The sequence below is a fragment of the Bombina bombina genome, chromosome 6 (genome assembly GCF_027579735.1).
Source record: "Bombina bombina isolate aBomBom1 chromosome 6, aBomBom1.pri, whole genome shotgun sequence".
Lineage (NCBI taxonomy): Eukaryota > Metazoa > Chordata > Amphibia > Anura > Bombinatoridae > Bombina > Bombina bombina.
Window position 1 is genome coordinate 522,897,032 of NC_069504.1, and position 18,803 is coordinate 522,915,834.

Here is an 18,803-nt window from a genome sequence, read left to right on the forward strand (position 1 = left end):
TTAACTATTTAATAACTACCTAGCTAAAAGAAATACAAAATTACCTGTAAAATAAATCCTAACCTAAATTATAATTAAACCTAACACTACACTATCATAAATAAATAAATTAACTACAAATAACTACAATTAAATACAATTACATAAACTAACTAAAGTACAAAAAATAAAAAAAGATAAGTTACAAAAAATAAAAAAAATAAGTTACAAACATTTAAAAAATATTACAACAATTTTAAGCTAATTACACCTAATCTAAGCCCCCTAATAAAATAACAAAGCTCCCCAAAATAAAAAAATTCCCTACCCTATTCTAAATTAAAAAAGTTCAAAGCTCTTTTACCTTACCAGCCCTTAAAAGGGCCTTTTGCGGGGCATGCCCCAAAGAATTCAGCTCTTTTGCCTGTAAAAGAAAAATACAACCCCCCCAACATTAAAACCCACCACCCACATACCCCTAATCTAACCCAAACCCCCCTTAAATAAAACTAACACTACCCCCCTGAAGATCATCCTACCTTGAGTTGTCTTCAGCCAGCCGACCCACCGATGGAACGAAAGAGGAGATCCGGAGCAGCAGAAGTGATCCTCCAAGGGGCGCTGAAGAAGTCTTCCATCCGATGAAGTCATCATCCAGGCGGCGCTGAAGAAGTCTTCCATCCGGGCGATGTCATCTTCCAAGCAGCGCTGAAGAAGTCTTCCATCCGGGCGATGTCATCTTCCAAGCGGGGTCTTCAATCTTCTTTCTTCAGGATCCATCTTCATCCCGCCGACGCGGAACAGCCTTCTTCCCCGACGGACTAATGACGAATGAAGGCTCCTTTAAGGGACCTCATCCAAGATGGTGTCCCTTCAATTCCGATTGGCTGATAGGATTCTATCAGCTAATCGGAATTAAGGTTGGAAAAATCTGATTGGCTCAGTGAATCAGCCAATCAGATTTTTCCTACCTTAATTCCAATTGGCTGATAGAATCCTATCAGCCAATCGGAATTGAAGGGACTCCATCTTGGATGACGTCCCTTAAAGGAGCCTTCATTCGTCGTTAGTCCGTCGGGGAAGAAGGATGTTCCGCGTCTGCGGGATGAAGATGGATCCTGAAGAAAGAAGATTGAAGACCCTGCTTGGAAGATGACATCGCCCGGATGGAAGACTTCTTCAGCGCCGCTTGGAAGATGACATCGTCCGGATGGAAGACTTCTTCAGCGCCGCCTGGATGATGACTTCATCGGATGGAAGACTTCTTCAGCGCCCCTTGGAGGATCACTTCTGCCGCTCCGGATCTCCTCTTTCGTTCCATCGGTGGGTCGGCTGGCTGAAGACAACTCAAGGTAGGATGATCCTCAGGGGGTAGTGTTAGGTTTATTTAAGGGGGGTTTGGGTTAGATTAGGGGTATGTGGGTGGTGGGTTTTAATGTTGGGGGGGTTGTATTTTTCTTTTAAAGGAAAAAGAGCTGAATTCTTTGGGGCATGCCCCGCAAAAGGCCCTTTTAAGGGCTGGTAAGGTAAAAGAGCTTTGAACTTTTTTAATTTAGAATAGGGTAGGGAATTTTTATTTTGGGGGGCTTTGTTATTTTATTAGGGGGCTTAGATTAGGTGTAATTAGCTTAAAATTGTTGTAATATTTTTTAAATGTTTAACTTATTTTTTTTATTTTTTGTAACTTAGCTTTTTTTATTTTTTGTACTTTAGTTAGTTTATGTAATTGGATTTAATTGTAGTTATTTGTATTTAATTTATCTAATTAATGTAATGATAGTGTTAGGTTTAATTGTAACTTAGGTTAGGATTTATTTTACAGGTAATTTTGTATTTCTTTTAGCTAGGTAGTTATTAAATAGTTAATAACTATTTAATAACTATTCTAACTAGCTAAAATAAATACAAAGTTACCTGTAAAATAAATATAAATCCTAAAATAGCTACAATGTAATTATTAATTACATTGTAGCTATCTTATGGTTTATTTTACAGGTAAGTATTTAGTTTTAAATAGAAATAATTTATTAAAGTATAGTGTAGTGTTAGGTGTAATTGTAACTTAGGTTAGGATTTATTTTACAGGCAAATTTCTGTTTATTTTAGCTAGGTAAGCTATTAAATAGTTAATAACTATTTAATAGCTATTGTACCTAGTTAAAATAAATTGAAATTTGCCTGTAAAATAAATATAAATCCTAAGATAGCTACAATATAATTATTATTTATATTGCAGTTATATTAGGGTTTATTTTAAAGGTAAGTATTTAGTTTTAAATAGGATTAATTTAGTTAATAATAGAAATATTATTTAGATTTATTTAATTAATATTTAAGTTGGGGGGTGTTAGGGTTAGACTTAGGTTTAGGGGTTAATAATTTTATTACAGTGGCGGCGGTGTAGGGGGGCAGGATAGGGGTTAATAAATGCATTATAGGTGTAGGGGGGCAGATTAGGGGTTAATAAGTTTAATATAGTTTGCGGCGGGGTCCGGGAGCGGCGGTTTAGGGGTTAAACTATTTATTTAGTTGCGGCGAGGTCCGGGATTGGCAGGATAGAGGTTAATAACTTTATTATAGAGGGCGGCGGTATAGGGGGGCAGGATAGGGGTTAATAGGTATCATGTAGGTGGTGGCGGTGGGGTCTGGGAGCGGCGGTTTATGGGTTAATACATATATTATAGTTGCGGCGGGGTCAGGGAGTGGCGGTTTAGGGGTTAACATGTTTATTATAGTGGCGGTGGGCTCTGTGAGCGGCGGTTTAGGGGGTAATACATTTATTTAGTTGCGGCAGTGTAGGGGGGCAGATTAGGGGTGTTTAGACTCGGGGTACATGTTAGGGTGTTAGGTGCAGACATCTTCCATAGGAATCAATGGGATGTCTGGCAGCAGCGAACCTGAACTTTCGCTATGGTCAGACTCCCATTGATTCCTATGGGATCCGCCACCTCCAGGGCGGCGGATTGAAAACCAGGTACGCTGGGCCGGAAAAGTGCAGAGCGTACCTGCTAGTTTTTTGATAACTAGCAAAAGTAGTCAGATTGTGCCGCACTTGTGTGCGGAACATCTGGAGTGACGTAAGAATCGATCTGTGTCGGACTGAGTCCGGCGGATCGAAGCTTACGTCACAAAATTCTACTTTTGCTGGTCTCTAGCCTTTGATAACTAAGGCGAATCAGCCTCGCCACAAATACGCTGCGGAATTCCAGCGTATTTGAGGTTGACAGCTTGATAACTACCCCCCATTGTATGAATCAGTTACTTCGTCATAAATGCACATTCTGTTTCCCTTATAGTCTTGTGCTAGCTGGCATACATGCACCTTGATTTATGGGATAATACAAATGCAACCTATATAAATACATGGATTTGGCGACAACTCCTTATCTAAGCCAAATACTGTCCTCAACTTTATACAAAAATCTGATAGCAAGAAAGCAAAAACATTTAAATGGTAAACATTTTGCATGTAAGACCATGTGATTCCTTGTACAGCCAATCAAGATATATCATTATACCTGGTCCATGATACACATCCCCCTTAACAAGTTGGAGTGTCATACTGAACTAACAGCCATACAAATAGATGAAAAACTTCCAATCAGCTAAAGGTTTGTGTCTCTTTTTAGATCCAGAACTGAGGACAAAATAATGTAGTATGTTTTGCTTATATCACTATTAAATAATATCAGAACTGCCTTGTCATTCAGAAAATGAGTCACACAGATTAGATCCCCAGGATCTGACACACTGTACTTATGGACATAGGCAGAAATAGCTTTAAAGACTCCTGGATACACTATAGGATGCCAGGAGCCAATGCAGATCATGAAGAGTGGTTCTCTGCTTCCTCAAAGCCACAATCTGCTGGAGAGGGCCCACTGTGTATATGTATACATGGTCTAGCTGTAGCTGGAGTTATGTGGATGCTGGAACATATATAGAGGACTTCCTGTGCTCAGCGAGGAAGCAGCTCAGCTTGGGGTGTTGTTCAAGCATAAAGTTAGCTACAGCACAGTGAAAGACAGTAAACATTGAGAGTTGGTATCATCCATAGTCCACATGGTGGAAATTTTTAAAAAGTTTTTTTAAACAACAAATTGTAATATTTTCAGACCCTGTAGTGACACAGCCTACCAGTAGGCAGTTCCTTTTCTGTAGATGAAACTATGTTAAATTGCCTCTTACAATATACAAAGTAGAGAGTAATATTGTTATGCAAGCTCCTCTTTTCTAGAGAGGGAAATGTCTAGTTTTGCTAGTCTTGCGCTAAAAAGAACTATAAACCAAGGACAAAAAAAATCCATGTGGAATTGAGGTCCCAAAAACAAGTGTATATGTTTTGATTCTGGCTTCTTCTCTTTTATGTAATATAGGATTATTGTATGTTTTCTGTTCCTTTTTCTTTGAGCTAGATAATTTGTCTCGAATTGGATGAGTGCTTAAGAAGCCAGATACTACAGTGCCTTTCTCTAGCATTTCTTACATAGAAAAACGGGATCTTAAAAGGATTAAAGATAATTAAATAGCATAGGCATTTTAAAAATATTTCTCCTGAAGTAAATGTTCTTTTAACAAGTACTCTCTGGGAATGACTTGAAAATTAAGCATCTTTGGTCTTATTTTTCTGGCCTTTCCTGGAGGAGACTTAGAGTTCCAGAGAGACTTGCTAGCACTGGTTAAAAATGATCCTTCTTAGATTCTTGCACCTGGGCCCTGTGGTTTCTAGTTACGTCTCTGTATACTGCATAGTCTTTTTTGAAGCTATCTTCGGCCTGTTTATCCATAGAATAATGCAAAGGGAGTCTGATCTCAAAGGACAGATACATGAGGAATAAATGAAGAATAAAAAAGCTTGTCTACTATGGGGAAATAATCTAAGATTTTCAATAAGACTTCAAGAGAAAGAAAAACATATTCAAGCCTGCTAGAAAAATAAAATAATTTAACCAGGTTGAGGGTTTCATTAAAAGGAAGACTGATACCACAGGGGAGATAAACTCATTTCTCATTTAGTTTAGCATTTCTCATTTAGGAGTGGATCACAATCATTTAGAAAAATGTAAAAAATAAAACACTCGAAAGACAGAGTATTTAAAAGAAAACCAATTCCTGTCTGAGAAAAGCTATATGGCAATCATGGAACGTTAAGAAGTTCAGTACTTAAAAGGGATAGTAAACACCAAAAATGTTGTTGTTTAAAAAGATAGATAATCCCTTTATTTACCATTCCCCAGTTTTGCATAACCAACACTGTTATAGAAATATACTTTTGACCTCTGCAATTACTTTGTATCTAAGCTTCTGCTGACTGCCTCCTTATCTCAGATAGTTTGAAAGACTTGCATTTCAGGCAATTAGTGCTGACTCTATCCTTTTAAGCCTCTTACGCCAGGTTTATAATGATGATAGGACACCAAATGTGTTTACAAAATCTTCCTCCTTATGGGACAGCTACCTCACAGAAAACCAATAGACTTTACTTAAGAGGGCTTAATAAACAAAACGTTTTTTACCGTTTGCAAGATAAAGACAATCTCAACTCTGTCACACTTATCTCCTTGAAGGCTGAGTCACAATTTAGTTATTCAGTATCGTTTGGATGATATCCACGTAGTATTACATTATAATGTGCTTCTCCTTTAACATTTCTCTTTTAGGGTAAAAAGATTTGGGGTATTTTAAAATATTTCTCAGTGTAGACACAGAGAAGGCATTTGATCGAGTGAATTGGAGCTATTTGCACTCAGTCCTTAAAATAAGGGGAATGTCCGGAAATTTCTGCTCTGCTATTTCATCGTTCTACTCATGCCCAACAGCTATTATTAAGGTGGCAGGCTAAAAATCAAAATCCGTACACATTATGAATGGAACTAGGCAGGCATGTCCTCTGTCTCCACTTCTCTTTGCCATATGCATCGAACCTTTAGCTGCTCACATTCGCCAAAATGTAGATATTTCAGGAATTAAAATAAATTATCTAGAGCATAAAATAAGTCTATTGGTTACTAAGCCCATGATATCCCTCCCCTTAATATAATCTACTATTGATCAATTTGCTAAGATCTCAGGTTATAAAATTAATAACGATAAATGCGAGGCTATTAGTACACCTTCCACAACATACCAAAAAGTTGCTTGAAATTAACTTTGACTTTCGGTGGTCAGATAAGGGCATAAAATAGTTAGGTATTTTGGTGCCAAATAATTTAGATTTATTGTACAAACTCAATTATACCCCTTTATTTTCAAATATAAAAACCCTTTTATCTAAATGGAGTAAATTCAACATATCTTTATATGGTAGATTAATTGCAGTAAAAATGACAATATTACCAAAGATCCTTTACTTATTTAGGTCATTACCTATAAATATATCGACAACAATCCTGCTGAAAATTCAAAAAGAACTAATATCATTCATTTGGAAGGGAAAGAAAGCTAGAGTCAATAAACAAACTCTCGTGCGTCATAGGAAAAAGAGTGGGATGGGATTGCCAGACCTGGTCGCGTATTATTATGCTGCAAGAACAGTGCAAACGTCACTATGGTATAACCAAGCAGATAATATCAGTTGGGTAAAAATTTAATCTGACATGCTGATGATGTTCCCACTTTATAAATTGCTTTGGTGCCCAAAAAAGACAGGCCCCCAATATGGCGAATATTTATTGCTATCTCTCATACTATAATGTTATGGGACCACTTAAAAACTAAATATCCTATTGTTCAATCAGGTTCGAGGGTTACTCCCCTCGTAATTTCAAATGAAGAACAAGATCATATTCTTCAACAAAAATGGGCCAACAGAGGCCTTTACAGAATTGCAGACACCATTAGGGGTAATAACTTTTTGACTTCAAGCTGGTTTCACTACAGTTAAGATCTAGAGTTGCTGAGGTAGTAAGGACAAACAAGGCAGGCGTTAACACTTACCTAGAACATATATGTCTTACACCACACAGAACAAGAGGCACTATTTCTAACTTATATATGATGTTCAATAATACTTCCACAACAGTTATGCTCCCGTTTATGCAGAAATGGGAATCTGACTTTCATTTTGCCTGGCCAACAGAAAAATGGCATGATATTTTGGGATCAGGTCCCTCTTTCTCCATATGCGCACACTTAAAGGAAAACTATTTAAAGGTGGCATTTAGGTGGTACTTTCACCCTTCTAGAATACATGGCAAACAGGATCATAATAATAATTGCCTGAGAGGTTGTGACGAGAGGGGAACTTACATATGTGGTGGTATTGTAGTCATGTTTCTAACATTTGGTTACAGGCTTCTAATCTGCAGAGACAAATTTTTTATAAAACCATTTGTTTTACACCTACTCAAGCTCTGTTGCATTAACCAGTATCAGGTCTCAATCCCAAGGCAAACAAATTAGTAGCCATGATATGCACTATAGTTATAAGTAAAGCGAGATATTGGAAAACAGTAATACCAACATTTAGGTGGTACTTTCACCCTTCTAGAATACATGGCAAACAGGATCATAATAATAATTGCCTGAGAGGTTGTGACGAGAGGGGAACTTACATATGTGGTGGTATTGTAGTCATGTTTCTAACATTTGGTTACAGTAATACCAACATTTCAAATTATCAAACGTAAGATTAATTTTTATTTCCAGATGAGTAGTGCTTCTGCGGACATTCTAGATACTAAAGATCAGTTTTTATCAATCTGGGAACCCTGGATTATGTATACAGAAGATAGAAGTAGACGACATACTCACAAACCTGATACTTAGTTTGATTCCTAGTGATCATTCGATGTAGAGTAGGATTTTGTGTGACAAATATAACATGGCTGGGCCCCTTGCCCCATGGAAATAGGGAGTGTCTGTACTCTGTTGAGATGAGAATGGGCATAACAAAATAGGATATGAGGGGGATCAGTATAGCTTATTAAAAATTAAAATGTCAAGGGTTTCACAGTATGCATCCTGAATATACTTACCAGATTTGCATTGTCTTGAATTTTCTTGTATGTATAAATTTAATTGAAAAACGCAATAAAAACCTTTTTTCAAAAAAAAAAAAATATATTTCTCAGTGTACACATCTAAATAAGCACTGCAGGAGTACCTGGAGGTTAATGTTTTTGTGATGTAGCAAGAAACGTGACAGCCCAATTCACTAGTAAATTGCAAGAAACACCCTGAACTAGACTACCATGAGTTGATTGCCCTGCAGGGATAAAGGCATAATCTTGGTGCTACGTGAGAACACTTCTGGAGCTGTTTGATCAGCAAATTGGGAATATTGCTGCAGTAGTGTGATAAGGCTGATTTGTGAAAGCAAGGACAGTATAAAACTCAGCTGAAACGGTTGGTGATCCATAGGTATAGGGTTCAGGTTTGGGGGCTAGGGATATTGTGGGTTGGTTTCAATTGTCCACAGTTCTTAACTAAAATAAAGTAGGAACACAGTAGAAGTGAGGTAAAACAAAACTCCCAAAATATTATAATTGTGCAATGTACAGGTTAAAAGGGTGTTCTGCTACCATACGTCATATAGCAAACCCAGACAAAAGTTCTCTCAGAGAGAGGTGAGTATACACAGGAAATGGAGGAAGATTCTTGAAGAATTCTGGAAAGTTTTTAGCTATAATTTCTACCTATTACAATTGACATAAAGGTGTATATGTGGTAAATATAAATATTCTCATTGAACTGACATCTGTCTTGCTGTCTCATCCTTCTCCATGCACTCTGTACCCTCAAAATGAGCAGTGGTCAATTCTGTGTTTGCCACATCCTTATTGGAGGTGGGGATTACTGAGGGGTAGGAGGTAAGTCTTGGTTACTGCTAATTGTGAGTAATGATTACCAGGCTTCAGTGAAAGTACTTGTCTCTACAATAATCTGCACAAGCCATACCACCTTTTAGGAATGATCCACCTAAGACTAACACATTCAAAACATATAGCTTGCATAGACCCAAGATCCAACCCATTTGAAACCTAGTGCCACATTCAAATTATTAGGAGGCTTGTCTTGAAGGGACATTGTACTGTTTGCCCCAAATAACAAAAAAAATCAATATGTACTGCAACTTTTTGCTGGTGTTACTATACTGAATAAACAAACCTTTTATTGCCACAGTTGTTAAGACTAGTCTCTATCTATCAACAGAGGTCTTAGGCCTTGTTCTGTCATTACATAACTACAGCAGTATCAGCTATGCACAAACATCAATATCCTGTTCATTTTGATTTACATTTAAACTGGCTGTACTAAAACATTTTCATCCAAAAAAGATTTTAGCAATTGTTGCTCATTGATATACATTATAAAAATGTAAGCACAGTCTGTTTAGGGAGCTTTATGATCACTCTTGATTGTCTAGTTTGAAAGTTAAAAATCTGTTAGTTACAAATGATGCGTCTTTTTTAAAGGGATATGCTACAATCTGACCATTTATATCAGGGTTTTTTTGTTTCCTGCATTTATATTGGAGAATATTTTGAAACAATACACATAGGGGATGATATATTACTAAAATTTTAATTTCTTAACAGGCACAAATATGAATTTTTGCATTGTGGGATTTCTCCAGATATTCGACTTACAATACCACCAAAGAGAATTGGAATTCTTCTGGATTATGATCACGAGAAACTGTCATTTTTTAACATGGGAATTTTTCAACACTTGTTTACATTTGATTGCCATTTTAGACATTTTGTACATCCATGTTTTGCTCTGGAGAAGCCAGGTACTTTGAAAATACACAATGGTATACCGGTTCCATTGTCTGTGATTTAAAATGAGAAATAAAGTTTATGCCACAACATATGTGCTCTATTTTTGTTTATGTAACAAACAGCAAACTGCATTCCTGGCCACCAATGTCAGGTGGAAATGCTGTGATTTACCAAATATCAGAGAGCTGGAATCAATGGCTGAGAGGCCACATTTACCAAATTCTCTTACTGGTATACTGCAAGTTTAAACACAAAGTAGCAAAGTAGGAGACAAGAAAATGATATAACCAAACTTGTAAACTAAACTCTCTAAAAAATTGCTTTAAGGGCCACGATATCCAAATTTTGAAACACTTGAATGTGATGCAGCATAGCTGTAAAAAGCTGACCAGAAAATATTACCTTAACATCTCTATGTGCTTCAGAATGCTTAGAAGCGCTTATCACAGAAGAAATCATAAAAATCAAGCACAAACTTACTTCACCACCTCCATAGGAGGCAAAGTTTGTAAAACTGAATTGCGGGTGTGGTGAGGGGTGTATTTATAGGCATTTTGAGGTTTGGGAAACTTTGCCCCTCCTGGTAGGATTGTATATCTCATACGTCACTAGCTCATGGACTCTTGCCAATTACATGAAAGAAAGAAAGATATTTTACCTCAAAATGTCCTAAGTATTCACACAACATTGTAAAGGACTTTAAGCAGCAAATTAGTATGTCTGGACAGGCAAGGGAGCGAGCTTTGTGCACACTTGTGTTATTTCCCTATTCAGTTTAAGGAAGTTTACTATGAAATCTCATGAGAGTTAAGTAAAATCTCATGAGAACACAGTAAAAGAGTTCATGACCTCAGCACTGTTGATGCTGATTGGCTGCAGTTCATTTCTTCATTATTATTTTTTACCTGCAGCTGGACAGCAGCTGAAGTATAACTTTTTACACAGGACTTACTCTGGTGAGCTGAGGAGATTGTGAGGTAAAATATCTTCCTTTTTTAACATAGAGATGCTCAGGTGATACTTTCCTGTCAGCTATTTACAGTTATACTGCATCAGTTTCAAGTATGTGGGTGGTGCACGAGCACGTTTTTGAAGCTGGCCGCGTCCGTAAGCACCGCTGGTATTGAGAGTTGCAATGGCGGTAAATATGCTATACGCTCCCTTTTTGGAGCCTAACGCAGCCCTTCTGTGAACTCTAAATACCAGCGGTGTTTAAAAGGTGCGGAGGGAAAAAAAGCCAGCGTTAGCTACGCGGGTTGTTACCGACAAAACTCTAAATCTAGCCGTAAGAGACTAATAAATCCATAGGACAAGTCTGAGTACATACAATCAGACATAAATACAAGTTGTAAAGGAAATGTCTACAATACAAACACAGTTTAAACGATAAGTCAAATAGAAGCCCCCCCCCCCCCCCGCCAGAGCATACAAGTTCCCTAAAACCCCCAGAACACAGCAAAGAAAGACTAAGAACACAAAGCTACAACAGAATACATATTATTACAAAAAGCCACAGATATGACAGTTTATGACCTTTATTTTAATAATTTGATCTACTTTGCTGTCCATTCATCACTTCACCTGAACTGTTACTTTTGCCTTTATGTTGTTCAGTTATCTAGGAATAGTAGTTGCTACAAGATAAGGACATGTTTTTGTAATTACCTGTATTTATAGCACTACATATGCATTAATTGGTGCTGACAGCTGTAGTAGAAAAATAACTACAAGAAGTTAATTGAAAATTAATGTAATTACAATAAAATGACTGTATACTATACTAGTTCCTCAGGAGGTTTTTTTAAGTACATAATGTTCTGACCCATGTTTTAATTGATTGCTCACCTGTTGATAAGGGTTAAAGGGACATAATACTGATATGCTAAATCACTTGAAACTGATGCAGTATAACTGTAAAAAGCTGACAGGAAAATATCATATAAGAATCTCTATGTAAAAAAGGAAGATATTTTACCTCACAATTTCCTCAGCTCACCAGAGTAAATTCTGTGTAAAAAGTTATACTCAGCTGCTGCCCAGCTGCAGGTAAAAAAATGAAGAAATGAACAGCAGCCAATCAGCATCAACAGTGCTGAGGTCATGAACTCTTTTACTGTGATCTCATGAGATTTCAGTTAACTCTCATGAGATTTCATTGTAAATTTTCTTACACTGAATAGGGAAATAAGATGAGAGTGCACGAGGCTCAAACTTTCGGCTGTCCTGGGACAGACATACTGATTTGTTGCTTAGAAGCCCTTTACAATGGGATGTGGCTACTGAGAAACTTTTGAGGTAAAATATCTTACTTTTTTACATAGCGATGTTCAGGTGATATTTTCTAGTCAGCTTTTTACAGCTATGCTGCATCACTTTCAAGTGTTTAAACATTTGGGTATTATGGCCCTTTAAATATAAAATCAAGTACATGTATAACCCGCTCATACAGCGGGTTAGGGACCGGAGCCATGCTGTAAAGTGAAAACCGCCTTAAAGTGAAACAAGGCAGTTGTAGCTTTCTTTTCACTTGCCAGTGTTTAAACAACATGAAAACATGTTTGAACTAACATATATTAGGGGTGCAATAGTGCTAAGTTTAGTTTAACACTCGCACAGCACAGCATTCAATTGGTATTCATTAGAAACTGTACCTGTAAAATAGTGACAATTACTGTAGTAAAACTTGTCAGACTATAACACTGAGACACAGATTGCACTGTAATGCTGTACAAAGGGTGAATTGCGCATAGCAAAATGGTGCCAGTCACTTTTATTGCAATCTCACAAAGATTACAGCACTGTTTCAAAATTCTTGGAAGTTGAACTTCAGCTCCACAAAGCGCTGTATTAGCGAAGCTCTGTAAAGTGAAGCGCTGTAAAGTGAGGTATACCTGTATAACTGAAGCTATGGCTTTAAATGCTCCACAAATTATATCTGTCTGTCTATATACATACATAGATACTGTACATACACAAAGCATTCCAAGTATTATAAATTTAACTCATGATATAAATACATATTAATTCAATACTTCTATTAAACACCAACCACATGTAAATATTATCAGTCTCCATTAGTGAGCATTCCTTTCTCTGGAATCCAAGGGGTTAATTCTATTCTTAACCCATTCTAGACCATAGTCAGGGGATGCCGTAGATCTTGTTTACTTTTTCTTTTTATGTGTAGTGTACAGGCAGAACTTCAAGAACTTGCCCATATAAAAAGAGGAACTTCAAGCAAGTGTTTACTATTGCAGTGCGATAAAGGGGATGTACTAAAAGGAATGACAAGGGTGAATGACAAAATGGAATGCCCATAGACTTTAATGGGATGTAAAATTAAAAGTGTTGAAGCAACAAAATTATGAGACATATCAACTAGATATTTACCAGATAGGTTTCCCAGGTACAGTAGCATATTCTGAAAGTGAGATTACTTCAGATTATAGCTGTTTTCTATGGAATGACAAGGGTGAATAACATAATGGAATGCCCATAGACTATAATGGGATTACATTTAGTGCTATAGCAACAAAAATATGAGACATATCAAATATATATTTACCAGATATGTTCCCCATGTACAGTAGCAGATTCTGAAAGTGAGATTACATCAGAATATAGTTGCTTTCTATGGAATGACAAGAGTGAATGACAAAATGGAATGCCCATAGACTATAATGGGATTACATTTAGTGCTATAGCAACAAACATATGAGACATATCAAGTAGATATTTACCAGATATGTTCCCCAGGTACAGTAGCATATTCTGAAAGTGAGATTACATCAGATTATATCTGCTTTCTATGGAATGACAAGGGTGAATGACTAAATGGAATGCCCATAGACTATAATAGGATTACATTTAGTGCTATAGAAACACAAATATGAGACATATCAAGTAGATATTTACCAGATATGTTCCCCAGGTACAGTAGCATATTCTGAAAGTGAGATTACATCAGATTATATCTGCTTTCTATGGAATGACAAGGGTGAATGACTAAATGGAATGCCCATAGACTATAATAGGATTACATTTAGTGCTATAGAAACACAAATATGAGACATATCAAGTAGATATTTACCAGATATGTTCCCCAGGTACAGTAGCATATTCTGAAAGTGAGATTACATCAGATTATAGTTGTTTGCTATGGAATGACAAGGGTGAATGACAAAATGGAATGCCCATAGACTTTAATGGGATGTAAAATTAAAAGTGTTGAAGCAACAAAATTATGAGACATATCAACTAGATATTTACCAGATAGGTTCCCCAGGTACAGTAGCATATTCTGAAAGTGAGATTACTTCAGATTATAGCTGTTTTCTATGGAATGACAAGGGTGAATAACATAATGGAATGCCCATAGACTATAATGGGATTACATTTAGTGCTATAGCAACAAAAATATGAGACATATCAAGTAGATATTTACCAGATATGTTCCCCAGGTACAGTAGCATATTCTGAAAGTGAGATTACATCAGATTATATCTGCTTTCTATGGAATGACAAGGGTGAATGACTAAATGGAATGCCCATAGACTATAATAGGATTACATTTAGTGCTATAGAAACACAAATATGAGACATATCAAGTAGATATTTACCAGATATGTTCCCCAGGTACAGTAGCATATTCTGAAAGTGAGATTACATCAGATTATAGCTGTTTGCTATGGAATGACAAGGGTGAATGACAAAATGGAATGCCCATAGACTTTAATGGGATGTAAAATTAAAAGTGTTGAAGCAACAAAATTATGAGACATATCAACTAGATATTTACCAGATATGTTCCCCAGGTACAGTAGCATATTCTGAAAGTGAGATTACTTCAGATTATAGCTGTTTTCTATGGAATGACAAGGGTGAATAACATAATGGAATGCCCATAGACTATAATGGGATTACATTTAGTGCTATAGCAACAAAAATATGAGAAATATCAAGTAGATATTTACCACATATGTTCCCCAGGTACAGTAGCATATTCTGAAAGTGACATTACTTCAGATTATAGCTGTTTTCTATGGAATGACAAGGGTGAATAACATAATGGAATGCCCATAGACTATAATGGGATTACATTTAGTGCTATAGCAACAAAATTATGAGACATATCAACTAGATATTTACCAGATAGGTTCCCCAGGTACAGTAGCATATTCTGAAAGTGAGATTACGTCAGATTATAGCTGGTTTCTATGGAATGACAAGGGTGAATGACAAAAATGGAATGCCCATAGATTATAATAGGATTACATTTAGTGCTATAGAAACACAAATATGAGACATATCAAGTAGATATTTACCAGATATGTTCCCCAGGTACAGTAGCATATTCTGAGAGTGAGATTACGTCAGATTATAGTTGCTTTCTATGGAATGACAAGGGTGAATGACAATATGGAATGCCCATAGACTATAATAGGATTACATTTAGTGCTATAGCAACACAAATATGAGACATATCAAGTAGATATTTACCAGACATGTTCCCCAGGTACAGTAGCAAATTCTGAAAGTGAGATTAAGTGAGATTATAGCTGTTTTCTATGGAATGACAAGGGTGAATGACATAAAGGAATGCCTATAGACTATAATGGGGTTACATTTAAAAGTGCTATACATATCAAATAGATATTTACCAGATAACTTCCCCAGGTACAGTAGCATATTCTGAAAGTGATATTACTTCAGATTATAGCTGTTTTCTATGGAATGACAAGGGTGAATAATATAATGGAATGCCCATAGACTATAATGGGATTACATTTAGTGCCATAGCAACAAAAATATGAGTCATATGAAATAGCTATTTACCAGATATGTTCCCCAGGTACAGTAGCATATTCTGAAAGTTATATTACATCAGATTATAGCTGCTTTCTATGGAATGACAAGGGTGAATGACAAAATGGAATGCCCATAGACTATAATGGGATTACATTTAGTGCTATAGCAACAAAAATATGAGACATATGAAGTAGCTATTTACCAGATATGTTCCACAGGTACAGTAGCATATTCTGAAGTGAGATTACATCAGATTATAGCTGCTTTCTATGGAATGACAAGGGTGAATGACTAAATGGAATGCCCATAGACTATAATAGGATTACATTTAGTGCTATGGAAACACAAATGTGAGACATATCAAGTAGATATTTACCAGATATGTTCCCCAGGTACAGTAGCATATTCTGAAAGTGAGATTACATCAGATTATAGCTGTTTGCTATGGAATGACAAGGGTGAATGACAAAATGGAATGCCCATAGACTTTAATGGGATGCAAAATTAAAAGTGTTGAAGCAACAAAATTATGAGACATATCAACTAGATATTTACCAGATAGGTTCCCCAGGTACAGTAGCATATTCTGAAAGTGAGATTACTTCAGATTATAGCAGTTTTCTATGGAATGACAAGGGTGAATAACATAATGGAATGCCCATAGACTATAATGGGATTACATTTAGTGCTATAGCAACAAAAATATGAGACATATCAAGTAGATATTTACCACATATGTTCCCCAGGTACAGTAGCATATTCTCAAAGTGAGATTATGTCAGATTATAGTTGCTTTCTATGGAATGACAAGGGTTAATGACAACATGGAATGCCCATAGACTATAATAGGATTACATTAAAGTGAAGGTCAATTTTTGGGATTCAAAATACATCATGTTGAAGATTATCTTAAAAACATTAAATTCGCTTACTTTATATGTATAAATAACTAACCCTTTGCCCAAAAAATGTATTTATAATGTTGCTCCGTTATTGCGTTTATCTCCGCCCATACAGGACTTCCTTATTCTGACTTGATGACGTCGCTTTGTTTCTTACAACGAGACTACGCTCGTGCACCCTTGTTCTGTTTGAAATGCGCATGCGTACGGTCAGCTCAATAGCGCATGCGCGTAATTAACGGCCGTAACTTTGTATGCAGTAATTTTGCGAGCAAACAACGAATGCGCGTTACGGGGACGAGCATGATGATGATGACGCGATGTTTACTTACACGCATGCGCATAAGCTGACAATGACGAAAACGAAAAGGGGCTGGACGCCACGGGGTAAAACAATAGATTGGAGCCAAAAGATGTCAATCAATAAAGGCACTATGACGGGCGGATTTTACAGCTGAAACGGAGCGGTTTCAAAACGTAAAATATAAATCTTTTGCTTGTATCTATCTATACTTTGATGAATGAACATCATACTCATTTTAGCTAAAATATTGAAAACTGCTAAGCACAACCCCAGACTTGACCTTCACTTTAAGTGCTATAGCAACACAAATATGAGACATATCAAGTAGATATTTACCAGATATGTTCCCCAGGTACAGTATCTTATTCTGAAACTGAGATTAAGTGAGATTATAGCTGTTTTCTATGGAATGACAAGGGTGAATGACAAAATGGAATGCCCATAGACTATAATAGGATTACATTTAGTGATATAGCAACAAAAATATGAGACATGTGAAGTAGCTATTTACCAGATATGTTCCCCAGGTACAGTAGCATATTCTGAAAGTTATATTACATCAGATTATAGCTGCTTTCTATGGAATGACAAGGGTGAATGACATAATGGAATGCCAATAGACTATAATGGGGTTACATTTAAAAGTGCTATAGAAACTAAACTATGATACATATCAAATAGATATTTACCAGATATCTTCCCCAGGTACAGTGTCATATTCTGAAAGTGAGATTACATCAGATTATAGTTGCTTTCTATGGAATGACAAGGGTGAATGACAAAATGGAATGCCCATAGACTATAATGGGATTACATTTAGTGCTATAGCAACAAAAATATGAGACATATGAAGTAGCTATTTACCAGATATGTTCCCCAGGTACAGTACCGTATTCTGAAAGTGAGATTACATCAGATTATATCTGCTTTCTATGGAATGACATGGGTGAATGACTAAATGGAATGCCCATAGACTATAATGGGATTACTTTTAGTGCCATAGCAACAAAAATATGAGTCATATGAAGTAGCTATTTATCAGATATGTTCCCCAGGTACAGTAGCATATTCTGAAAATTATATTACATCAGATTATAGCTGCTTTCTATGGAATGACAATGGTGAATGACATAATGGAATGCCAATAGACTATAATGGGGTTACATTTAAAAGTGCTATAGAAACTAAACTATGATACATATCAAATAGATATTTACCAGATATCTTCCCCAGGTACAGTGTCATATTCTGAAAGTGAGATTACTTCAGATTATAGCTGTTTTCTATGGAATGACAAGGGTGAATAACATAATGGAATGCCCATAGACTATAATGGGATTACATTTAGTGCCATAGCAACAAAAATATGAGTCATATGAAGTAGCTATTTATCAGATATGTTCCCCAGGTACAGTAGCATATTCTGAAAGTTATATTACATCAGATTATAGCTGCTTTTTATGGAATGACAAGGGTGAATGACAAAATGGAATGCCCATAGACTATAATAGGATTACATTTAGTGCTATAGAAGCACAAATATGAGACATATCATAGACTATAATAGGATTACATTTAGTGCTATAGAAGCACAAATATGAGACATATCATAGACTATAATAGGATTACATTTAGTGCTATAGAAGCACAAATATGAGACATATCAAGTAGATATTTACCACATATGTTCCCCACGTACAGTAGCATATTCTGAAAGTGAGATTACATCAGATTATAGTTGCTTTCTATGGAATGACAAGGGTGAATGACTAAATGGAATGCCCATAGACTATAATAGGATTACATTTAGTGCTATAGAAACACAAATGTGAGACATATCAAGTAGATATTTACCAAATATGTTCCCCAGGTACAGTAGCATATTCTGAAAGTGAGATTACATCAGATTATAGCTGTTTGCTATGGAATGACAAGGGTGAATGACAAAATGGAATGTCCTTAGATTTTAATGGGATGTAAAATTAAAAGTGTTGAAGCAACAGAATTATGAGACATATCAACTAGATATTTACCAGATATGTTTCCCAGGTACAGTAGCATATTCTGAAAGTGAGATTACTTCAG

The 18,803-nt window shown here is 36.2% G+C and overlaps 1 protein-coding gene across 2 annotated transcripts in view; it reads left to right on the forward strand.

The window, feature by feature from the left end:
• The window catches only part of FSD2 (fibronectin type III and SPRY domain containing 2), a 195,138-nt gene extending 185,345 nt beyond the window's left edge, over positions 1-9,793 (forward strand). For both annotated transcript variants that reach the window (XM_053717427.1, XM_053717428.1), the window contains exon 13: positions 9,519-9,793. In XM_053717427.1, the coding sequence (XP_053573402.1) occupies positions 9,519-9,765 (247 nt within the window). In that variant the 3' untranslated portion in view covers positions 9,766-9,793. The remainder of the gene's footprint in view (positions 1-9,518) is intronic.
• Positions 9,794-18,803: the final 9,010 nt, after the last annotated feature.